This window comes from Schistocerca serialis, chromosome 3 (assembly GCF_023864345.2).
Source record: "Schistocerca serialis cubense isolate TAMUIC-IGC-003099 chromosome 3, iqSchSeri2.2, whole genome shotgun sequence".
Lineage (NCBI taxonomy): Eukaryota > Metazoa > Arthropoda > Insecta > Orthoptera > Acrididae > Schistocerca > Schistocerca serialis.
In genome coordinates, this window is record NC_064640.1 from 217,321,966 (window position 1) to 217,348,381 (window position 26,416).

At 37.2% G+C, this 26,416-nt stretch overlaps 1 protein-coding gene across 1 annotated transcript in view; it reads left to right on the forward strand.

The window, feature by feature from the left end:
• Nucleotides 1-1,668: 1,668 nt before the first annotated feature.
• The window catches only part of LOC126469947 (delta-1-pyrroline-5-carboxylate dehydrogenase, mitochondrial), a 114,705-nt gene continuing 89,957 nt past the window's right edge, over nucleotides 1,669-26,416 (forward strand). The window contains exons 1-3 of the mRNA XM_050097354.1: nucleotides 1,669-1,823; nucleotides 11,081-11,160; nucleotides 14,457-14,590. Coding sequence (XP_049953311.1) covers nucleotides 1,780-1,823; nucleotides 11,081-11,160; nucleotides 14,457-14,590 — 258 coding nt within the window. The 5' untranslated portion in view covers nucleotides 1,669-1,779. The remainder of the gene's footprint in view (nucleotides 1,824-11,080; nucleotides 11,161-14,456; nucleotides 14,591-26,416) is intronic.

Sequence of the window (26,416 nt, forward strand, 5' to 3'; positions counted from 1 at the left end):
TTGGTACAGCAATTGTTCATGAAGTACCCTCCCCCCTCCCCGCCCCCAGGTAAGAGAGTGATACATCTGTTGCTGCTAATCGTCGTACACTGGTCCCAGAGGTTTCTTCCACTGAACGTAGCACAAGCTCCTCCATGTCAGGCGTGCGGACTGCACGGGGCCTTCCACTGTCAATCTTCCGAGGTGCAAGGGTACCTGTGTCCCTCAGTCGCAGGAGAAGTGTGACGAACAGCTAGTCAGATGACACTCTGTGCTGTGGATATCTTTTAGAGTAGTGGGCAGTGGCTCGCAGACTACATCCATGTGCTAAACCATAGCAGAATATCATATCCGCCAGTTTACTTGTCGAGTAGTAGGCTTGCGTTGCTAACAAGTGATGGAAGAGAGAAAAGGTAAACGAACTATAACATTTGTCCCTACAAACAGCGCAATATCAGTAAACAATGAATCCATGTTTGGAAGAAGGTAGAACGCCGTGATACGTACCCAGGGTTGCGAAAACTAACGTAACCTACAACACGCCTCGAATGACACAGCTGACTGCAGACTACCAAATGTAGAGTACCGTGAGTAAGACATCATAGTATCCTGCCGTCACAATATACGGAGCGTCAATGCTACGACTGCGCTAATATGCGCAACCAAGCGTCGCACAGTCCCTCCGATAAACTCGTGTTTATCTCGGAAAGTATTAGTTTCCGGGCCGATGTTTACTGGACTTATTTTTCTTGGTTCGGTGAGTTCTACCACCTCTCAAAGTATTCGACACTTTTTTCAACACACTGTGTATTACATTTCTATCCACAAAAGTTGGTGGTTCCACATGCAGCGCAGATCATCCGAGAACAGTACATGTGTTCTGCACCATAATGGAAGATTTGCATTTCATTGATCAAAAGCGAGAAACATATAGAAGACACTGGATATTTTAATTTCTGCTTGACGCTATCTTCGTGATTGCAGCTGTAATGCACATATCAAATCCAGAAAGTGGGGAGCAACTAACATTTCGTTTTACTCTCAGAAGCCTCATACATAAATGAAGTGGACGCACGACTGCACAAATAAAACTAAAAAAATCAGGGAGCTATGACGTCCTTGCTAAACTCATAGTGTCAAATCTGCTTGAACATTGCCGCAAGATATTGTGAAGGGCAGTTGTTTTTTGCGTTGTGCAAACAAAGCAAATAATGAGTAATGAATAATTTTGACAAACTGTAATGTTAGTAAGAGTGCAGATCCACACGTCAGACTCCCATAGCATCCAATAACATCTTGCAAGATCAAGGGAATGAAAAAGCTAAGCAAGAAAGCCTTTGCACTTCGTTTTTTGTTTTGTGTTCTCCATCTGTATTAGTAAAGATTCCTGAAAGAAATGTGGTACCGGTAGTAATATTACCAGATCAATGGGATGGATACCTCCTCATACGATTTAAAAAAAGCTGTGTGACCAAAACGTTTTTCCTTTTGCCCCTACGTTTAGCTAAAAGAAATGTTGAACGTTTAACTGTTGCTCGTAATTAGCTCACAAAAAAGTATTCTCCAAATGGATACAAATGTTTTTTTCTTAATTTAATTACTGTTGTGTTCAAACTTGTAGCTACGTCCACGTAATTTTCTGGACAAAGCAATCTTTGCAAAAATCTCATGCAGAGACCTTGCCGATTTCTTCTATGGAAAGAATATAAAATCTGTGATGGGTGCGCGGTGTGGGAGTAAGGTGTAAGGAGTGTGAGTCGGTTTGTTTAGTTTGACTCGAAGCTTGCTATCAGAAGTGGCATGTTGACCCTTGGAAGATTTCGTCTTATTGGGTTCGGTGAGAGGTAAACAAACAGAGTCTTATCATAGCAGCTGTCAGTGTGTACATTAAATATCTTTCCTTTCGTAGTCGTAGGCGGAAAGGAAGTGTCAAGCAGAATTAACTTGTCAATGAATTGGCCAAAGTTCCCATGAAACAAAATAAAGAAAACACTGTTAAATACTTTTACTGAGAGCAAAGCAAATATTCCGTTTTATTTTTTATTGCTGGATTAGGTACTCTGACGATCTTCATACTCAAAAAGCTCAAACAATTTTTAAAACGGTTTTCTGAGTATTTCCTCAACACAAAATGCCTAAAACACAGATTATTGTTATCATTTGAGGTATAAGTTAGCGCTTCGTGGGTGGACTGTGTGTGTAGAGTAAAATGAAAAAAAAGTCGCCGAGAAAGCGAGCAGAAATCAAATTAATTTCATTACTGCGTAATAATAGCAGAAATTCCCTCTGCATGAGTAGGTTTCAAAACAAATCCTCGTAGTAGTTTACGTAAAGGAGTAGTCTTAAACTAAGACAACAGTTTCATTGTTACCATATCCATGTTTTGGAACATTATTGTGGGGGATCATTTTACAGTCATATTGGATTTGTGATTATAATGCAATGAAAAAAATTGCTCAGAAGGTATACATACACGTGGAATATATAAATATTCTTTATGAGAATAGGACGGGTGGTTAGTCATCATCTTGCTCAAGAAGCCACGCCGAAAATGATTTAGAAAAATCAAAATCAGGCTGGCTGGACAGAGGAAAAATGTAAATGTAAAAAAAAAAAACTTGTATACTTTGCTTACTTTCATTCTATACGGGATATTCTGTGGTAACTTGTCAAACTGAGCAAAAGTTTTTAGAGTGCAAAAGCATGTAGTAAGACTCATTTGTGCTGTAAATTCAAGATGATCATGTAGAAACCTGTTAAATTAATCTTTTATTCTAACCATTGCTTCTCAGTATACTGGTTGAAATTTTTTGCAAGTAATATGGCACTATTTCCAACCAATGGCTCAATACATAGTATCAATAATAGGAATAAGAACAATCTACATGAAGACCTAAAATCGCTTACCTTGGTCCAGAAAGGGGTTCAATATTCAATTTTCAATAAATTGCCAGCCACCATTAAAAACTTGGTTTCTGATAAGGCACAGTTTAAACAGAGTTTGGAAGTTTTCCTGATAGGCAACTCATTCGCCTCTATAAACGAATATCTTAATAGGGGCAGTTAGACCGGTTTAAATAATAATGTAAGTTAGATTTCAGTTTTTACAGCACGTGGTCACAAAAGTCAAGATTAGGTTTTTGTGTGTGGTAAATTTGTTAAAAGTGCATAACTATATTTCATTCTGACAGGGTATTAATTATGTAAATATAAGCAGTCCCACTCACATATTTTGACAATCTCCTGACAAAGGATCAGGGTAGTGAGTATTATATTCAGATGATTTCTGTTCTTTATTTTAGATTTTCTGACACACTCCACACCCATAAGAATCATCTCATTTTTGGGTCTATGGAATGAAAACCTAATCTAATCTCCATCCTCCTGAATATGTCAGTGCTTTAACAACTGCACTGCTTCATTCAGTTGGACCCAGTTGTACTATGTTCTTTTGTTGATACACAATTTGTACAAGATAAATTGTAATATGAAAAATAGTTTTGCACTGTTTGTTTGCATCTCTTTGCACTGTCACTGGTCACACTTTGGACATCCTGTGGTGACACCAGGACTAGAATGTGCAGCTGTTCCCCTTGTGCTCCTTTCAGTTCATCCAGAGAATTGACACCAACGTTTCAAACGTGCACATCTCCATGTCCTCCCTTCAGTCCACTTAGAAAAATGAACCAACATTTCCCCATGATGAGTGAGATGTTGAACTCAGAAGAATGACAAGACATTACTGTCATGCAGTATGCAACATTGGAGGACTTTATGACGTACAAGAGAGTTGTGTGTGAAGGCAATAGTTTCACAATATGCTGGAAGTATTTGGTATAAATTCTTTCAATTTAGTGTAATTATGTGAGACATCATGCCTCATTTCCTGTGGTGGTTGGTTTGTGTCTGTCTGATTTTTTTGCATGGAAACAGCTCATATGATTAGGAATTAAATTTTGGCTACATAGAGAGAAAAAGTCATTGTGAAATTGGTCATTGTTTGCCATATTTAATAGGATTGAATACAATAAATAGAATGTATATAAGTACTAGTTGTGTTTGAGAATACTTGCTCATGGTAAATGAAAAAAATTTAAGGCTAGCATAAAGCCATCTAAAGTTAACCCCCCATTCCACCCCTCCTCCTTTCCAGAAAAACAGAAACTGCTGGCAGTGATGGTGTAAATTGGGTATATAGGCTGCTCGAAACTGATAGTATTGTATTGCTCAATAGTGAAAGAAAAAATAACCCTAAGCATGTATCTTGAGAAGCATCATATCTTTCATCCTTGAGTACTATTAAAATGAAAGTAGTAGTAGTAGTAAAAGATAAGCTACTGGGAGGGGGGGTGTTTGCTGTATGAGAGGAATACAAAAAGAATAGATATGATTCTTAAAGTTTCCTGTTCTATAATGAATCTTTGTTCCATATTTAGTCGAGGAGAATTTTTCCTGACTAGGACAGATATTCTCTCCTTGGTTCATCCATGTGTAACTGTAGTACTTCAGGTCAGAGAGAATAATGGTTCTAAAGTGGGAAAAAAATAACCCACATGAAGTGGCACTTGCATTGAAATTGTGTTGTCTTAATTAAATTTTGGAACAAAAAAACTGGCCCTGTAGCCTCTCTGAATGACAAGATAAAAATTAGTACAATGATATTCAGCTCTAACACCTTAAGTATCCAAATGAGCAGATTTTCATCAGTTAAACAAACAGTATGACTGAACTGTGTACATTGCTCCACATGTGGAAATCAAATCAAGGAATGGGGGAGGGGGAGATAGAGATCCCGATTTGATTTCCATGTTTGTAGCAGAGTGGTTGCACTGTCATACCTTATAACTTTTCTGGTCATTTGGAGTTTAAAAGTTGGTGCTGAATGTCTCATGTACTAATATTTTAACTTGTTATTCAGAGAGTGAACTTAGATTAATAACACTATGCAAATGCACAGAGCTGCAATACGAATAGAACTTATTAAAGAACTCTCAAGAATAGTAATTCTCCATTAACACACCTAAAAAATGCCTGAAATGGTATATGCACTCAGTGTAGAAGCATTTCCTAGTCTACAGTAAGAATATTTGCTGCAGGGTTTACTGTGGAGAATTTTTCCTGTAGAGAGCAAATATTTTTTTGACCTTTCTGTATTTTCCTTACAACTGGTGTCACCAAACAGTGCAGCTGAATTTCGTACAATAATTACATAGATGAACACAGAAATGTAAAAGGCTTCTTACCACATGTGTAAAGCTATTTCAAAATCATTAATTTCTAACAGAACTTGATTGCACTTATGTCAGTTTTTAATACTCTCTAAAATTTATTTAAAGAGACTAAACAATTGGAGATATGATTTGAAAGATTGCGTGCTAGATACTTGTAGTTACTGTGGATCAGGGACAGTCTTGGAAGAAGGAAAATCTAGATAGGGGCTGGTTCTGGTGCTATGTACATAATAATCTCATATTAATTTTTTTCTTTTTGTAGCATACATTAAATAACTAGCTTGTGTGTTTATAAACAACTAGATGCTGCAATATTAAGGGATTTTGAAGTGTTTTCTGCAAGACTGACTAATCTGCATCTAACTGCTTTCTTCTGCCAGCTGAAAATATTTAACTTATGCAGTAGAGCCTGAAATTCTTTTGTAATTTTTCATTATTTTGTAATTAATGTAATTGTTGCTAACATAGATCAGAAGCTTATGGACTGTTAATTAATTGTGCAATAACTAGAGTAGTTGGCCAGAGAATTAGTTGTAAAGTGAGATTATTCACTTTACAACTTTGTATGGTAGTTCACAGCATTCTCTTTAAAGCCAAATGGTCTAATACTAAATTTACTTTCTGCTCATAACATGTAACATTCCATCCACACTCACTGTCAGCAGAGTAAAAATTAAAACATTATTTTTTCACAGTATGCTACCATTAAATAATGCAAACTGCAGGACACTTCAAGATAGCAAGTAGCTGTCTCACTGAAATACTGTGTAGTTTTGACAACATTATCTGATGCTATGCCCATGAACCCCTTAAGCAGGACAGTAATTCATTCCATAGTACACAGTTGGTTTTATATGCAATTTACCATTATAGTTATTTCTAGCACAAGGTTGTTGCCTACATTGTTGTTTATATTAAATCCATCTTATACTGGCATTTATAGATAAGCTATGCTTGAATTGATTTTTAAAAGTATCTTCTGTCAACATCTTGAGATCATTTGTTCACAAACTATGAAAAACAGCCCCTTTGACATATCGATATCAGTACCAAAGAACCAACCTCTGCAACTCCGAAAAGTGTAATTGGACATTTCCATTTACCTTTATGGGTCAACCACAGAGAGAAATACCAAAAAAACCAACCCCTAAAACTCCAGAAAGTGGGCCTGGACATTTCTCTTGACCTATATAGCTCAACTGCAGCTATCAATACCAAAAAATCAGCACCTACAACTCCAAAAAGTGGAACCAAAACCCCAGCAACTCAGAAACCCAGATATCCCATATTCACTACATCAATTAAAGCACAACCGATCTACCATAAATATACCACACACAAAACATCACAATTACTATATAATAAAACCAAAACGAGAGAGAGAGAGAGAGAGAGAGAGAGAGAGAGAGAGAGAGAGAGAGAGAGATGCGCGCCACAATAATGCAACATATACGTGTCCGTGGTTCAAGCTGCCAGAACCCCATGTTGTTGCCACAAAAGTGACACAACAAGACCGAACATCTGCAGAAACTGTGTGTCAAACAGCATATCACCACCGATCTCAGAACATAATGATACACTCGTGAACTTCACTGTCATATCCATACCTAACAAAAAAACAATAAAAAAAATTAGACTTCTTTCTGCACAACAAACACCAAACTAATCAGATGTAACAAAAATGCCAAACACATAAACAAACCGTGATAACTCACTGAAAACACTTCCACAAAACACATTACCACACCAACTACCTAAACTCAAAACCACGTTAGCACAATGACAACAAAACTCAAATAAACCCAGTACCACACGTGAAACTCAGCATGTCCACATCCACTACCTGAGAGCACAATCAAATACAACAACACGAAATCTACAAACACAACCAACTCAAAAACTCCACGCCGTTGTGACACCACACATACCACTAGCATTATGTCCTGGGTCAAAGCAGTTTCCAAGTTTTCCACGTTCAGGATATCTCAAAATTAAGTACAATTTATTTAGAATTTGTATTGTCCCTTTGTAAAATGTATGACGACCACCCAAATAGAAGGCCAACTGCTGATTTTTTTTTCAGAATTGTACTAACAACTGTGATCTGCGGAGGGATGGGGTAGCTGTTGGTTGTGTATATAATTACTGTTTGTGTACATGCAAATGCCACTTGCTTGTACAAAAAAGTAAAGAAGTATTCTAAAGCAAAGCTGTTATTTTGTTTAGTTTATTGTATGTGACAAGCTGATCATTGAAATTCATGATTTTTTTCATCAAAAACCCATATTGCTTGATACTTTGTGAGCTGGCTGTACCATATGTACTTAATGATTCAATGCACTTGAATGATTCATATAAATGAATAGTGTTTTGTTTGTTGGTATTTAAATGTCTCATGAGGGAGGACAGAGCTTTGCAATTTTTTCCCCCCATTTACTGAACACATCTTGTGAATCCACCATGCATACTAGTTTGTTGAGCATTCCATTGTGGAGTATAGTTGTCTGTTTTACACACAGAAAGAGCTGTAATATCTTTTAAGAGGGATAATTTCAAAATTTGAACCTGTTTGAAGCATTTATGGCAGCTGTCTTGCTTATCAGCTATGCACAAGATTCCAGAAGTGTGTACGTGCTATGTGATTATTGTCTGGTGTTATGGCTTGGTGCCAGATTTGAAGATGAATAAAATAACACTTCTCCAATTTGTAGCCTCTGTAGAAAGAGGTGCTATGTACATACACAAATGACCAAAAACATATTACCATCTGGTTGATAATGTGTTGCACCATCTTTGGAATGTGATACAGCAGCAATTCTGCATGGCAAAGATTTAACAAGTCATTGGTAGGTTTCAGGAGATATGTTGCACCAGATACTTACACAATTCAAATAATTCCCATAAACCATGGACTGGTGGTTTGTGGGCACAGAGCTGTTGTCTGATGGCATCCCAGATGTGTTTTATATAAATTTTCTTTTCTAAATAGTGCACACAATGATTCCACCAGGTGGCATTCAGTCTCATGGTGGGCAGTAGTTATAATGTTTTGGCTCATAAGTATATATGAATAAACTTTGTTGTGCAGCCTATGACTAATGTTGAGTTTGCCTTCTTGCAGTCAGATATCTAGGAAACCTGCATGAGTTTCATTAATGCCATTTATTACTTTTAGTTGCTAAGCTTTACAGTTATTGTATGCACAGTTGAAATGGGTAAGATTTTAGAGGAGTAATAGTTATCTTTTTTCTTCTGCCTGATTTATTTAATTTTGGGTGGAGTAGTGCTTTGATTTTATATGTAAGAGAATAATTGGATTTATGTTTTAGGAGATTTCAGGTATTTTCACCTTCAAACCACCCGCATACATACACCTCAGTTTCACACTGCTACTTGTGCATTGAAATGATTGGTTGATGGTTGGTTCGAATGGCTCTGAGCACTATAGGACTTAACATCTGAGGTCATCAGTCCCCAATTGGTTGATAAAGCTCAGTGTTTCACTGTACTCTGCTTGTCAACATAAGGCGCAGGGCTGGATGTAAGATCTGTCCGAATGTGGTCATATGTTGCGATGTAATTACTAGTATTTATATTCTTTGTAAAATTCTGCAACTCTCCCAAGTTTCTGGTTTTGTGTGCGAAGTAAAGAGAGAGCAATATTGAGAAAGTAAGTGCTGAACCATGTATGTTATTGATAAACTTAGTCAATTCTGCATTTTGTTTTTTAGCATTTAAATGGTGATTCCAAATGTAAAATAGCTCCTACCCCAGTCCATTTCCAAATTGTTTCCAATGGCATTGAGCAGTGACGTCATCAGAATGGCCAAATTGCATCACCAACCGAATTAAGTGATGGTACCTATTGCATAACAAACATACATTACAGTACTGCAAAAAAAGAGAGAGAGAGAAAAAAGTTAAAATTGTCAATTCTGAAGTAAATCCAATTCCTAAATATGGAACAGGTAACTAAATGGACAACTGCTGGAGTTGGTGGTTTTGTGGAAAGCCAAACTGAACTAGAGTAGGACAACAGTCAGATACAAAAGTACAATATTGGGAAGTCTCACAGATCTTTCCAATTCACCACTCTTTTTCATAAATGCATGCAGCATTTTATTGGCCACAAAGGAGTTACAAGTACTGGGTTCTGGAACAGAACATTACTGCAGTTATTTCAGCACCATTCATGAATCATCCAGCCGATGGTAATATTTTTCCTCATGTTAGTCTACAACAAATTATTGAGACCTGTAAGAAAAAAAAAAAAAAAAAATCATGCAGCTTGAAGTAAACATTAAGCTTAGGATCCCAAAAGATACCTCTTCTGGTGTTGGCCTCTGGCAAGGAATGTATCATCAGGCTTGGGAATCTGTGGAGAAGAAATACCCATGGTTGCTGTTAAGCAGGTGTTGGGCATGGCCCCCTATCATGAGGGTGATGCTAATTTCCTCACTTTAAAAGAAGTGAGCAGTGGTTAAGTCACCATGAATAGTAACAACACATTTATACAACTTTTAATCAGTACACTAATTTTCAGCATAAACTACAAAATACGCTAAACATTAAATTGAATTAAACTGGCATGTCAATAGAATTCCACAATAAAAAGACATACTCAGAATTCTTTTTTTTTTTTAAGGGCCAGCCAGATTGCTCTGAACTCCACGAAAATTTACACAACATGACAGTGGTGCAAACCTTGTAGACAGTTTGTACTATGAGTGTTGTAGCTGTTAACCAACAATTTTTCTGCCATGATATCCAGGGCCTTGGTAATGTACAGTTAAATTTTTAAGTTGGATTCTGTAGTTATTATAGAAGGCAAAAAAGAAAAGAGAATAGACTGAAATAAGTCATGGTCAGTTGGGAGTAAAGACACCCTTTTTTTTTCAATTGTTTAAGAGTTCCTCTAGCTTGATCTCACTTCCTAGTCAACAGGACTTTCAATATTATCTTCCCCAGAGTGTACTAAACAACTGTAGAACTTAATAAAAAATGTCAGATTCAAGTACCAGTGGAATTATCATCACAGTATATGTACACACATGTACCATGCCTCTGCCTGCCTCCCCTCCCCCCATGCACACAGGTACACTGTTTTCAACACAAGCACACACCAAACTAATTTAAAAACATACTACCCCAGATGACTTGGACCCACTTTTGGGACAGTCAAAAAAATCTCTACTAACACCATATAAATTAAAGAATGCCCCTACATGAAACAAACTAACTTTTGAAAGCAGCACTTTTGCATGATGTCACTCTCCCAGCACCATGGCATCACAGCTCGAAGCTGGAAGGTGGTACCAAATGCATCAGTTCAGCAATCTACTCAATCTTGTTGTCGGGTCTCATATAAATCTTTCAGCCTTTCATTAAGTGCTTTTTCTAATAAGTATTTGAACGTATCTAGAAAATGTCAGCAACTGAACTACAAAAGTGACTTGAGTACAAGTGCAGTGCATGTGCAAAAGGCATACTGAATTAAGTTTCCTGTAATTTCCTTGGCTTACTTGAGACAAAAGGGGACATGGTACATTATGTAAGAGTATAGCTTCTCTCTTTCTCTTTCTCTCCCCCCCCCCCCCCCCCCCCCACACACACACACATTCCTCCAGCCCCCTCCCCTCTCTCTCCGCCATTGCCTGTCCAGTTTTGCTGGTGCTCAGTGTACAGTGAAATCAATTAGACATTAACTCTGTACTCTTGTCTTCTTACTTCTCTGTAAAGGATAATTAAAACGGGTAGTTCTCAGTAAATTTTTAAGGAGTTTTGTGAAGTTATCCAACTATTTCTTACCAGCTGAAAATACAGTATGTGTCATGCGTATTGAGATATATATATATATTTTTCCATTACAGGTTTCTGTCATGCAGATTATATTCTTCCAGTGCACTTGGTACAGTAGAAGATTTTACTGTGAAGAATGAACCTACTCTTGGTAAGTGCATTGCATGTTGCAAAGCAGTTGTACAGTATTTGCAGTTTTCCTTTGCACTGCTACTGTCCTTCCTAGGAAAGTGTGTGGATTCTTTTTATTTTTGGGAAGCAAACTTTCAGCAGAAAATGACGTTGAAAAATGTAACATAATCTGTTCACTTTTTGGAGTTAAACATATCTGCAGGCCACTGATAGCTGATTGTATGAGTAATAATAATAATAATAATAATACCAAAAGAAATTTTACCAGACAATAGATAACACACACATTAAAATAAACAATCCACCAAACATAACAGACATGGAACACTTCTGGAGCAACATATGGTCAAACCCGGTACAACATAACAGGCATGCACGGTGGATACAAGCAGAAACAGACACATACAAGATGATACCACAAATGCCTGAAGTGATAATTTTGCAACATGAAGTCACCCAAGCAATTAATTCTACTCACAATTGGAAAGCCCCTGGAAATGACAAAGTAGCAAATTTCTGGTTAAAGAAGTTCACCTCAACACATTCACATCTAACTAAATTATTTAACAGTTACATTACAGACCCATACACATTCCCTGATACACTTACACACGGAATAACATATCTGAAACCTAAAGATCAAGCAGACACAGCGAACCCAGCTAAATATCGCCCCATAACATGCCTACCAACAATATACAAAATATTAACTTCAGTCATTAAACAGAAATTAATGACACATAACAACACAGAACAAAATTATAAATGAAGAACAAAAAGGCTGTTGCAAAGGAGCACGAGGATGTAAAGAGCAACTGATAATAGATGCAGAGGTGACATATCAAGCTAAAACTAAACAAAGGTCGCTACACTACGCATACATTGATTACCAAAAAGCTTTTGATAGTGTACCCCACTCATGGTTACTACAAATATTGGAAATATACAAAGTAGATCCTAAATTGATACAGTTCCTAAACATAGTAATGAAAAATTGGAAAACCACACTTAATATCCAAACAAATTCAAATAATATCACATCACAGCCAATACAGATTAAGCGTGGAATATACCAAGGAGACTCATTAAGTCCTTTCTGGTTCTGCCTTGCTCTGAACCCACTATCCAACATGCTAAATAATACAAATTATGGATACAATATTACTGGAACATACCCACACAAAATCACACATTTGCTATACATGGATGATCTAAAACTACTGGCAGCAACAAATCAACAACTCAACCAATTACTAAAGATAACAGAAGGATTCAGCAATGATATAAGTATGGCTTTTGGAACAGACAAATGTAAGAAAAATAGCATAGTCAAGGGAAAACATACTAAACAAGAAGATTACATATTGGTTAACCACAGCGACTGCATAGAAGCGATGGAAAAAACGGATGCCTATAAATATCTAGGATACAGACAAAAAATAGGAATAGATAATACAAATATCAAAGAAGAACTAAAAGAAAAATATAGACAAAGACTAACAAAAATACTGAAAACAGAATTGACAGCAAGAAACAAGACAAAAGCTATAAATATCTATGCTATACCAATATTGACCTACTCATTTGGAGTAGTGAAATGGAGTAACACAGACCTAGAAGCACTCAATACACTAACACGATCACAATGCCACAAATATAGAATACATCACATACATTCAGCAACAGAAAGATTCACATTAAGCAGAAAGGAAGAAGGAAGGGGATTTATCGACATAAAAAACCTACATTATGGACAGGTAGACAATTTAAGAAAATTCTTTCTAGAACGAGCAGAAACTAGCAAAATACATAAGGCAATCACTCAAATAAATACATCGGCTACACCACTGCAATTTCATAACCACTTCTACAACCCTTTAGATCACATAACATTAACAGACATGAAGAAAGTAAATTGGAAAATGAAAACCCTACATGGCAAGCACCCGTATCATCTAACACAGCCACACATCGATCAAGACGCATCCAACACATGGCTAAGAAAAGGCAATATATACAGTGAGACAGAAGGATTCATGATTGCAATACAGGATCAAACAATAAACACCAGGTATTACAGCAAGCATATTATTAAAGATCCCAATACCACAACGGATAAATGCAGACTTTGTAAACAACAAATAGAAACAGTAGATCACATCACAAGCGGATGTACAATACTAGCAAATACAGAATACCCCAGAAGACATGACAATGTCGCAAAAATAATACATCAACAGCTTGCCTTACAACATAAACTTTTAAAACAACACATTCCTACATACAAGTATACACCACAAAATGTACTGGAGAATGATGAATACAAATTATACTGGAACAGAACCATTATAACAGATAAAACAACGCCACATAACAAACCTGACATCATACTCACCAATAAAAAGAAGAAATTAACACAACTAATCGAAATATCCATACCCAATACAACAAATATAGAAAAGAAAACAGGAGAAAAAATTGAAAAATACATCCAACTGGCTGAGGAAGTCAAAGACATGTGGCATCAGGATAAAGTTGACATCATACCAATTATACTATCAACTACAGGAGTCATACCACACAATATCCACCAGTACATCAATGCAATACAGCTACATCCAAACATATATATACAGCTACAGAAATCCGTAATTATTGATACATGTTCAATTACCCGAAAGTTCCTAAATGCAATATAACACATACCGTACAGTTAAAAGTAAGTGACGCTTGATCAAGGTCCGCGTCACTCCATTTTTAACTGGACTTAATGTCTGAGAAAGTGAAGATAATAATAATAATAATAATAATAATGGCACTGAATCCTGAGCTACTTAAGTAAATAGGTTTGTATTGTGGTTGTGGAAGATGTACTACCATATCATCTGGTGAAGGCACAAGTTAATGTGACAAATAAGAGAGAATTGTGGTTTATATTTGTACTTTCCCTCTCTTCACATTCCTTTAGTAATGGGGGTTTGATTCTTCCCCCCCCCCCCCCCCCCCCCCCCCAATGTTAAAAGCACATATTTGTTGATAAGCATTGTGTAGTTTATGTGTGTGGAAGGCTTGTTAGTGTCTCGTGTTTAGAAAACTGTGAGTCTGCACATTTTCATACATTTTAAACCTACATCATCAGATATATTTTGTTAGAGTAATTTGGCATATTATTTTTTAATTACAGTTGAAATATGGTTTTATTTTTATTTGTCAATGTGGACATGTAGAAATTTATTATTATCATATTATTAAAATTTTGTCCTTTTATGAAATGATTTAATTAAGAGATATTGCAATGTCTTTGTGAATTTTCAGAGTATCAGCCTGGGTCAAAGGAGAGAGAGCAGTTGCAAGCAGCCCTGTCAAAATGGTCCAAGACAACTACAGAAATCCCCGTGATAATTGGCGATAAAGAATACAAAGATGGGGATTTCATTTATCAGTTGATGGTATGTAATGCAGGGACCTAATTATTTGTGCACAGAATGACAACAGTTTGAATCTCTCTGAATTGACAAATGAAAGGTTGTGTGATGACTTCAACCCATATGTCCTGTTTTTCATGAGCAGCAACCTTACTATTAGGCTATCAAAGCAGAAATTTGAATCTTACATGATTAAATTTGTATTTCTCAGAGTTACCTTTGTAGTATGAAAGCCACAAGTGGAGGAAGATAGTGTAGATTCTACTTAAAGGAATAAAATTTTGAAAACTACCAAGTGAATGATTAGAAAATAAATTTTTAAGGAAATATTAATGAGATAATCCTAAATGTTTTGCAGCCCATCAGGAACTTAATATGTTTGTGTATTCAGTATTCCATTTTTAATAAAGGGAAGGAAGGTCTCTGATGTTTGTAAGTGTCATGGCTAAATGTTTCACACAGAGCCCTGTTAATGCGTTCAATAATAATTTTAGGTATTGTGATTATGGTAAACCTTCAGTATAGAGTAAGTGCTATTATAGGGGGCTATTCAGAAAGTAGGGAACATTTTGGCATAAAAAAAAAAAAAACTAAGTGCAAGAAATACATTTTATTATATAAATCTGAAGAGCAACGGACATACCACTTTTCCACACAGTCACCAAACACATTGAGGCACTTATCATGGTGATGGACAGGCTTTGAAAGACCTTTGTCATAAAATTCCGCCACCTGAGACTTCAGCCAGTAAGTCATGCCCGCCTGGAGTTCTGCGTCGTCATCAAAGCGATGCGTTGCAAGCCAGTTCTTCATCTTGGGAAACAAGTGGAAGTCGCTTGGTGCAAGATCGGGGCTGTAGGGCGGATGAGGGAAAATTATCCATTTGGATGAATTAAGGAGTTCTTTAGTGTGATTTGCCATGAGAGGTCAGGCAATCTCGTGCAAAAACGAAATTTTGGACGTCAGCTTTCCTCGGCAGTTTGTTTTAAACTGCTCTTCTAAGGATGTGCCAAGTTTGAAAGTACCGGGCAGAATTTATGGTTGCTCCATGTTTGAGAAAATCAATAAGCAGCACACCTTACCTATCCCAAAACACTGTCGTCATCAACTTCCATGCTGACAAGGTTGCAAACACTTCCTTGGTTTTTGGGGGGGACCTTGTGTGCCCCCAGTCCATGGACTGTAAGACTGTAATTTTGTCTCGCAATTAACGTGTTTGAGTCTCATCACCTGTTACAATTTGATCCAGTAATGAATCACCATGTTTGTGGTAGGTCTCCAGAAATATCAACATTGCCCCCATTCACTGTTCTTATCGTGCACAAAATTTGTGGTAGCCTAGCTTTTGAGTGACAATTTCAAACAACAAAGTCCATGAAACATGTGGAAAAGAAAGCGAAAGCTCCGTTATTGTGAAGCGATGGTTTCCACGAATCTTTTCATCAACTTTAGTGACAAGATCATCAGTCACAATGCTCGGGTGACCACTCTTCTCTTCATCATGAACGTTGGTTCAGCCATTTTTAAACTGAATGCACCATTTCCAGACAGAACATTCAGACATTACGCTGTTCCCGTATGCTTCACACAGTTCACTATAAATTTCTATAGGTTTTAGGATTTTTGCCAACAAAAACCATATCACAGATCGCACCTCACAACTGGTGTGATTTGATTATTGAAAAATCCAGATGCACAGAGACGTTCCCGCTGTCACAGATGGATGCCGACTGAGCTGCCGAGCACACACATACCAAAATATACGCCATCGGTGCGCACCAAGCGGCATCAGATGGAAACGTTCCCTTCTTTGTGAATAGCTCTCGTATGTTTTGTGGGGGAATGTTGGCAGTTCTTGCTGAGAGGTGTAGTGGAATTGTAGGATGTGTTGGCAGTTTGTTAAGTAGCCAATTAGAATACAGCACCCAGGTGACATATTTTGTAGAGGTACATTGAAGCTAAACTTGCATGTATTGCAGAACGGTGAAACACCAATTGTGAGGCAGCAATTTAAGCTTATATAGGCCTTCCGCTCTGTCCTGTCACACAGTCTGCCATCAATGAAAAGTACATAACCGTCAAATTCAATCTGTCTTCTGAATTCTTACATGAATTGTTCAGCAACTACAGTGAAGCGTTTTCTGATAATCACAATCATGGCTTTCCTCAACTTGTAGTATCACTGTCCAGCTGAACTCCTGGACATCAGGTTACATCAGGGATCAGTTGATCAACACAGCCTTAATTGCAAGTACATACCCAAAATGCAGAAAGCAACTACAAAATAATGTGGAGAGCAACTCTTGCAGAGCACCTGGAACGAAACTGTGAATAACACACCTATTGTTGCTAATGTATGGATGATAACAGCAGAGTGTCGTGTCCAGTACTTACTTTATTTTTAGCTTGTCTTTGATTACAGTTGTTCATGCAACCAGGTAAATTATTTTAATCATCTTCTCAATTCATTGTGATTGATTAGAAAGTGATTTTGCCCAATTTTTCATGTATGGAAACATCATAGTTTTTTTCTTTATACTGTGAGTGAACATTAAATTTCTGAGATGCTCATAAAAATTCAAGCTTTATTACATGCTGCATACAGAGTGTGGTAAGAGTGTAGCTGTATCATTGCTGTATATTACATATTCTGAGGACAGTGCAAGTGAGCTAAGATGCTGGGAACCTACTATCAAAAAAGTTGGTTATTTATTGGATGACAGATTTAAATGCAAAATGGGACTGTCAATTGTTTTCAAAAGTTCCCAAGAATTCATGCTCCTCCAGATGATTAGCTTTGTGTAGAGGAGATATAATTTGTTTAAATGTTGGCAAGGAGGACACTTGGTTGATTTGAGATAATGTGAAAACCCACTTTAAAGATAAATATTATTTAAAGACTTTTGTTATGCAAAAGAAAGTAAACACACTACTTTCAATTAAAGACTTTATCCAGACCTATGAGTGCTGCAAAAATTGGAAGGTTTCATATATAAAATGTGCAAAAATGTTTCTGGTATATAATGTGACTGTAAATGTTTCCTTGCACTCTAAAGTACGATATATTTGTAGGACTGAGAGATATGTAAAAGAATGTAGGATTAACATCTGACAGATTTATCTTTCAATGGGGCTGTCAAATGAAATGAAGAGTGTTTGCTCTGACAGTTAGCGATGAGCACATGTGGAGGCCATGTTTTGTATCACACTTACTGACTTTATGGCCAGTTTTCCACTTGTATGACTGGTATAATGCAAGACTTATAGTTACGCCTGATTCGATAATAGACAAGCATTCTAAAACTGGTCATCTGTAAATAAATGTTCTTCCTGTGTAACTTAACATTGTTTTCATAACAGTTATTGTAATCACAAAAAAATTGTAGATGCACTCAAATCCCAGCATGCTGAAGATGCAGAAATGAAACACACAGAACACAGGATTCTGTTTAATTTAAAATTCAAATTAACTTTAAAAGTTTTGTGATCCACTTATTTTTTTTAATGTAAACATGGTCATTTCACCCTGATGTAAATTTATGAATTTATGTATCTTTATCAGTAGTAATATTTTGATCAGCAGCTGTGGTGCATGTAGAAAGGTTGATTTGGTGTTAGCAATTGGATTTAATATCGAGAGTACCAGTACTTCTGCATTTTTCAACATGGCATATGTGTTTGCCTTTAAATAGCACAAAAAAGAACTTTGACTATTTAACTTTCTACAGTACTGGCATTTCATATCCAAGAGTGGTACAGAAGAAAATGAAAAGGTTTAAATCAGAATTGCATGCTCTGTATCCTTAGTGCAGTAGTTTTTTTAATTACATATCATAATACTGGATTTTGTGCTAGTAATCTGTTAATGTTCTATTTATGATTGTTACTACTCCTAGTTGATATATTGATTTGAAAATTTGATTTTATGCTTATTTAGTCCACTATAAATATAGCTGAATGCTGTTGATTAACTTGAGGGTAGTTTTAGAACATATCACACCTGTCACAGTTTATTACTTGCAATGTTCATTCGTCAGTTAGGTAGTTCACACGTCTTAGGAACTGTGTCAAAGATGGTGATATTTTCAGGAGCCTACAGCCTACAAATCACAGCAAACATTTTCCTGGTGAAAATATTTACATTTAAATTGAGCCTACTGCCGAGAAACTTAAAAAGAAAGACACCTATTCTAATTGTTGCCAAATAAGGGGTATAAAAATCATTATGCGCATGCACAGTACAATTATTTATCATCTAAAAATGTTGTTCTGATTAATCATCATGGGTGCTGTGTTACAAAAATTAAATAATGAAATAATACAGTTTTTTGTATATTTTGTGACTTATTAACTGTCTAAATCTTGACTTTTGATAGCAGAAAGTGAAACTGTTAGGATGACTGTTGGATCACACTGGGTTCAGCAAAAAGAATGCAGACTGTTTTCTTAAATAATGGAGCAAAAGTTTTCAGGATGTTGTGGCATCTCTTGCCTTTGATTATCCTTTTATTATTCAGTGATTAGAATGTGTACTTTTTACTGATGACATAAGTATTTTCCATATTTGGATTGATTAAAAAGACTGTAGGAAAGGATGAATGGCTTTCTTAAAGATACATAAAAGGCAACCAAGAAGTTTCTGTTCAGAGGCCATACAGACTGAAATCGGTATGCCAGTCAGGCAAATCACAATGAGCACTGAGGCAGTCATCCCACTGATGCACAAGTTTGAAGATACCTGTTTGGTAAAAGACTGTGTCCTCCTGTGTGAAGAAGTGCATAACTGCCTGCTGCACATCCTTTAAAGCATTTTTTAAGGACTGAAGGAATTATAATTGTGTGGGTGGAGATCAGGACTGTAGGGCGAGTGTTCAAGTGTCTTCCACTTGAGTTGGCATAACTAATGCGTTATTACATTTCTGGTATGGGGACATGCATTAACATGAAGCAGCAGCACTCCTTGGCGCACCATTCCACAATGGTGGTTTTCAACAGACATGCTGCTCCATACACATTCTTAGTTCTCCATTGGATGTCTACCACTTTTTTTTCTTTTTCTTTTTTTCTTTTTTTTTCCAGCCAAGAAAGAAATAACTGCATAGTGGTTCTGTTTGGACATATTTGGTAATGACTTGGGTATAGTTCACATTTTTGCATGTACTGCACACTCATCAGAAAGACAGAAATGCCACTCTAATCCATTGCCTACATGTAGGTGTTCGTGCATCTGTATTGCAGTTGTGCTACAGTGCATATATTCTCCACCAGCGCCCTCAAGCTGAAACCTTTTGATTACTCCTTATATATAACATGTTCTTTCCATAAATAGTACCTCCCCTAATTTTATATAAAGTAGTTATAACTGGTGCGGCACAATAGTGGTTAAACATCAGTGAGAAATGTGGCTTAGTGGGTGGAAAATAATCTTATAATTTTGGAATGTACATTTAGAGGAGAATTTAAACAGAGGAAAAACATTCTGAAACTTCTTAACCAACTACCTAAATGACGTTGAAGCCATTAAAACAACCTCTTATTTTCCTGATGTCTTATGGAATAACAACTTTTGGTTGTACTAGAAGATCTACCTTGAATAATGCATGGCAAAGCTCCATGATCTTGTAGACACCAATGAAAGGATTTAAGAAATTTTAGAAAGATATAAAATATGGTGGCCAATATAAAAGTATATCTCTGAAAAAAATGTTAATTTTGCATGTAAAAAGAAAGCATATATAAATGATGAGGATGAAATTAAAAAAACGATGAATGTGAAACTAGTTTTGAGTTTATAATCAGTGAACTAAAATGGATATAAAATAATTTCCAGCAGCAAAATGTAGGCCTATGTTGAAGGAAAAAGTGCTTAAAATACTGCACTAAAACTCACACTTTTTGGAAATAGTGTACAAAGACCAAATTGTATAAAAAATAGAGGCCATGTTACAAAAAAGAGGGGTAGGGGGGCTGTAATAGCAAGTAAGTCACCATGAAAAACCTATCATGACAAATTGTAATGTTGAGGGGACACTAATCAATTGTTAGACAAAAGGCACTACCAAACAAGTTATTACTCATAACAAATATGAAATGTAAATAATTTATGTGATATTTCAGGTTAAAAATAGCTGCAAAATAAAGTATATGCTCATGTAGGCATAGCTTTGGAAACCTTAATAATGAGATCTATCTACTGTCTTGTGTTAAGTAGTGGGTAACAAAGCAATCTTAACTTGGAAAGAAGGAGGCGGAGGGACAGAATGAGGAGAGGATTTGATGATGTGTTCAGTAGTGTGGTGGGGGACCATTAGGAGAAACACTGAAGTATATATTAAAAAAAATAAAAAAAAGATAGAGAGATAAGTAGTGGAGTAGTGTGGAATGGGATGGGAAGAAGAGGAGAGGGTCGGGGAAGGGTGGAGACAGATGGAGGAGAGGGACCAGTTGAGAGGGGGAGACTAAGGACAGGGGGTGAGACTAAGGACAGGGGGTTGTTGCAATGAAGGATGTATCGGAGGGAGAGCTCTCTTATCCACAGTAATGTTAAACATGTTGGCGGGAGTGGCAGGTAATTTGGGGGGGGGGGGATCCATATTCTATGTGGCGAAGCAACAATGTAATCAACCAAATTATATTGGGCAGCATGTTCTGCAACATCTCACTCCACTTGACTTTAGCTAGTTTGGTGGTTGCAATTCATAAGTGTGGACTGTTTGTTGTTGCTCTTACTTACATAGAATGCTATGTAGTTGTTACAGACTAGTTGGTTATGGTGTAGCAGCTTTTACAGGAGGCCCTGTCTTTGCTGGCATAGAAAATGATGATGACAGTTCTGGAATAGGAGTGGTTTATGTGTGTGGAAAAGGTCTTGCACCTGTGTCTTCCACAGGGTTATGACCCATGAGACAAAGGTTTAAGAATAAACACAAAGAGAACTGATAATTACAAAGAGAAACAGCATGTCAAAAACTAGTGCCTTTTCATTGGCTATTCTCTTATGAAAAATATCGATGTCCTGAATTGTAAAATTAATGCTAGACCTGGGATTTGGATACCTCAGATGAATAAACACCTGAGAAACATCTGGATGGCCAAACAAAACTCAGAGGTAGTGTGGTCTACAGCCTGCAGTGAAATATATAAAAGTGTCTTTGTGCATGTTGGGACAGATTGTCTTCGCAGCTGCAGTGAAATTCAGATCATAAATAAAACAACAAAAATAATTAGAACAGCCAAAACTGTCTGTCCCGGGTCCAAGATAGTGATAAGTGGAATTATGCATAGAAGATCAGTGAGTGATAGATAAACAGAACAGAATAAAGAACTGGATGGGAAAACAGTGTGATACTTTAGGGGCAGTATTTTTAGGTCTTAATAAATTCGTTACGAGTAACTGCCTAACACAAGATGAATTTCATTTGAACTTGCAGTAAAGTTTCGGTAGATATGTGTGCAGTTATAAAAAAACAAGGTAAACTGAGTTTCAGTAAAGAGGGTGATAATTTAAATAAGAATACAAAAATATTAGATTTCTGTCCTCCAGTAGAATAAATCATCTACTCAAAAAAAGGAGAAACAGGAGTCAGGAAACAAAACAGAAGTATGTGCTAAACCAAGCAATCCACAAAAAGTGGTCCCTAATTTTATGCTTTTCCATCAGAATGTTCAGTCCTTGTGTAATAACTGAGGAGGTGGCCTTGCCTGCGACTATCGATAGTGCAGGGTGCAGTCGCCTGCGAGATGTGGCTAATGTCGGGAACAACAATGCCTGTCACATGGGTCCTGAAGCCATCCCCATTTCAGACAGACAGCTGGCAGAGGTGGTGAAGGCTGCTGGCAGAGTGCAAGCAGAGTTTGCAATTTGCAGCATTGTTCCCAGAGTTGATCAGGATCCTTCGGTTTGGAGCCGAGTGGAGGGTCTCGAACAAAGGCATCGTTGACTCTGTGACGGTCTTGGCTGCAGATTTCTAGACTTGTGTTACCTGGTAGGGAATTTTAGGACTCACCTTGATAGGTCAAGTGTGCACTACATGTTGATAGGTCAAAGTGTGCACTACATGAGAGAAGCAGCTACATGGTTAGCAGAGTGCTTGTGGGGTGCACATGGTTTTTTTTTTTAGTCTAGATGTTAGTCTGAGGTACTCTGATGAGTACTCACTAGTTGATTTTCAGATAGGGACATCAGACCACGTATAGAGTAGAGGTATTTTGACTGTAAAATTTTATCAGTAAATTGTCTTAAGTATTCACAATAAAGTTTCTGAATTTACTGCCATCCAGGAAACTCCTCATGCTCAAATTATTCCTAGGACTGAGAGATGGCTAAAACCCGAAGTAGAAAGCTCTGAGGTACTTAGTGTCGTGGAATATTTATTGGAAGAACAGATTAGATGCCATAGGAGGGGGAGTGTTCATTGCAGTTGACAAAAATATTGTGTCTGTTGATGTTGAAATTAAGGGTGACAGTGAAGTTATCTGGTCATGTATAACAGGTCTAGGTGAAATAATGTTAATTGTTGGATGCTTTTATCAGCACCTGACTTTGCTGTGACAGTTCTAGAGTCATTCAAAGAAAGTCTACGGCCAGTAGTGCATAGGTACCCGGATTATGCAATAATAGTTGGAGGCGACTTTAACCTATCAAGTATAGATTGGGACGTCTACAGATTCATTGTGGGGGGTGCAGACAGACAGTCTTGCAAAATACTTTTGAACACATTTTCCGAAAACTGTCTTGAGCAGCTATTTCCGAAAACTGTCTTGAGCAGCTAGTTAGGCAGCCCACATGGTGGAAATATTTTAGACCTTGTGGCTACAAACAGGCCGGACCATATTGATGGCATCAGTATAGAGCAGGGATTAGTGATCATGATATCATCGTATGTGTTTTGAAAAGTTAACAAATCAATCAAGAAGGCTAGGAGAGTGTTTCTGATTGAAAAAGCAGGTAAGCAGTTGTTATCATCTCATTTAGTGCATTGCAATTGTTTAGTTCCAGTATGGTGGACATAGAAGAATTATGGGCAAAGTTTAAACTGATTGTAAATCATGCTGTGGACCAGTATGTACCTAGTAAGTGTATTAAGGGTGGAAAAGACACTGTGGTGTAACAATGAAATTTGGAAAATTCTGAGGAAGCAAAGGCTGTTGCACTCACAGTTCAAAAGAAAACGCACGCAGGATAACAGGCAAAGGTTAGAGGTCTGTGTGTCTGTGAAAAGATCTATGCGTGAAGCATACAACAACTACCACTGTTGTACCTTAGAAAAAGATCTGGTCGAGAACTCGAGAAATTCTGGTCCTATGTAAATTCGCTAAGTGGGTCTAAGGCTTCCATCCTGTCACTCACTCACCAGTCTGGTGTGGTAGTTGAAGATAGCAAAATGAAAGCCGAAATTCAAAATTCCACATTCAAGAAATCTTTCACACAGAAGAATCGTAGAAATATACTGTTGTTACTGTCACACAGAGTCTCCTATGTAGGACACAGTGATAAGCTTTGCTGGTGTGACTCGCATTCGGGAGGACGACGGTTCAATCCTGTCTCCAGCCATCCTGATTTAGGTTTTCCGTGATTTCCCTAAATCGTTTCAGGCAAATGCCGGGATGGTTCCTTTGAAAGGGCACGGCCGATATCCTTCCCCATCCTTCCCTAACCCGAGCTTGCGCTCCGTTTCTAATGACCTCGTTGTCGACGGAACGTTAAACACCACTAACCTAACCCATTGCTGGTGTAGAGAGACAGCTGAAAGAGTTGAAAGCAAATAAGTGACCAGGTCCTGATGGAATTGCAGTTTACTTTTACAAAGATTACTGTTTAGCATTGGCCCCTTATTTACATTTCTCATAAATCTCTTGCCAGCACAAAATCGCAAGCAGCTGGAAAAAAAGGCATAGGTGACTCCTGTATATAAGAAGGCTAAAAGAACAGACCCACAAAATTACAGAAGAATATCCTTAACATCAGTTTTTTGTGGAGTTCTAGAACATATTCTGAGTTCTAATATAATAAATTTCCTAGAGACTGGAAAGCCTATTTCCACAAATCATCATGGTTTTAGAAAGCATCAGTCTTCGGAAACTCAACTTGCCCTTTTCTCACATCATGTACTGCAAACTATGGATAAAGGGCAACAGGCAGATCCCATATTTCTAGATTACCAAAAAGCATGTGACATAGTACCCGATTGGAGACTGTTGTAGGAGCATGCGGAATAGGTTGCCAGACATGCAAGCAGCTCGAAGACTTCTTAAGTAATAGCACCCAGTATGTTGTCCTCAATGGCGAGTGTGCATCAGAGACAATGGTATTGCCAGGATTGCCCCAGGGAAGTGTGATAGGAGTGCTTTTATTTCCTGTATGCATAAATGATCTGATGGACAGGGTGGGCAGGAGTAGTGATACAGCATACCCTCCACCATGTACCATACGGTGGCTTGCGGAGTATGTATGTAGAAGTAGATGTAGATGTACTGCTGTATACTAAAGATATGTTGTACTACAATGAACATTCATGTGGCTGCAGTAAAGTATGGTATTGCATAGCTTGTGGGATGACTTGATAATGAACTTAGTCTCAAAACTAGTGATCAAGTAATAAAGGAAATCAATATTGCAACTTTGACAGTTCTCTGCAATGTATTGCATAATTTAGTGATTTTGTGAATGTAGGAGAAAAGCCTATTGAGCAAACCGACCCATAAACATCCCATACAAATGATATAAAAAATTAATCAGATAGATGACACAATATTTCTCATGCCAACTAATATATAAAAAGTACAGCAAGATTGTTAAAGCAAAACACTCATCAGGAACAGATAAAATACCAGATTTCATTGTAAAAAAATGTATGGACTTAATCTCTGAACCACTGATCTGTCTCAGAAGGCTCAACTGGCAGTTTTCCAGCATGCTTAAAAATTACTAAAGTGAAACGACTACAAAAAGAGAAGCCAGCAATAGTGTTTCTCTGCTGTCTGTAGTTTCAAAAATTTTAGAGAAATATTTTTTTATGAAGGACTGTTTAATTTCATAAATGAATATAATATACTAATAAAATCACAACGTGGTTTTAGGAAAAATCACTCAACAGAAACAGCAACTTTTCTTTTCTGTATGTAATGCTACAATCCATAGGTAGGCAGGAACATACCCTGAGCATATTCCTAGGTTTATCAAAAATGTTTGATGCCATAAGTCATGATAAATTACTTGGTAAGAGCCGTAATTTAGGTGTTAGGGGAGTAGCACATAATTGGATTAAATCATACATCCATGAAAGAAAACAGCTGATAGAGATAACATATAAAGTAAATGTGGCAGTCAGTACCCATCAGTGTGATGTATTAGTGGTCAAACATGGAGTTCCCTAAAGTTCCAGTTTGGGTCCAATCCTGTTCTTAATATATGTGAATGGTCTTGAGTTGTTGCATAAGTTCATACTGTTTCTCTGTAAGTTTAATAAAAACAACAAATACACATAACAGAGAATTTAGTGATCAATAATATACTTTCCTTCACTATTTACAACAGTCTGCCAGTGCTGGGGTGACTTTTTGATTCTGCGATTGTAGAAGTCGTGTGATTTTGAGGTGAAAAATTTGTCGAGTCATGTTCAGAGTGCATTTTATCCAGAAAGGAAGTCCCTTGAATGTTGTTTGATAGAGAGAGGAAAAGGTGAAAATCTGAGGACCCAAGATCAGGTGAATAAGGTAGGTGCATCATGACTTACCAACACAACTCGTGTACAATGTTTTTGTTGATCTAGCAGAATGCAAGCATGCATTATCGTGGAGTAGCATCACTTCACTCAGTCTTCTGGTCATTGTTTTTGGATTGCCTCTGCA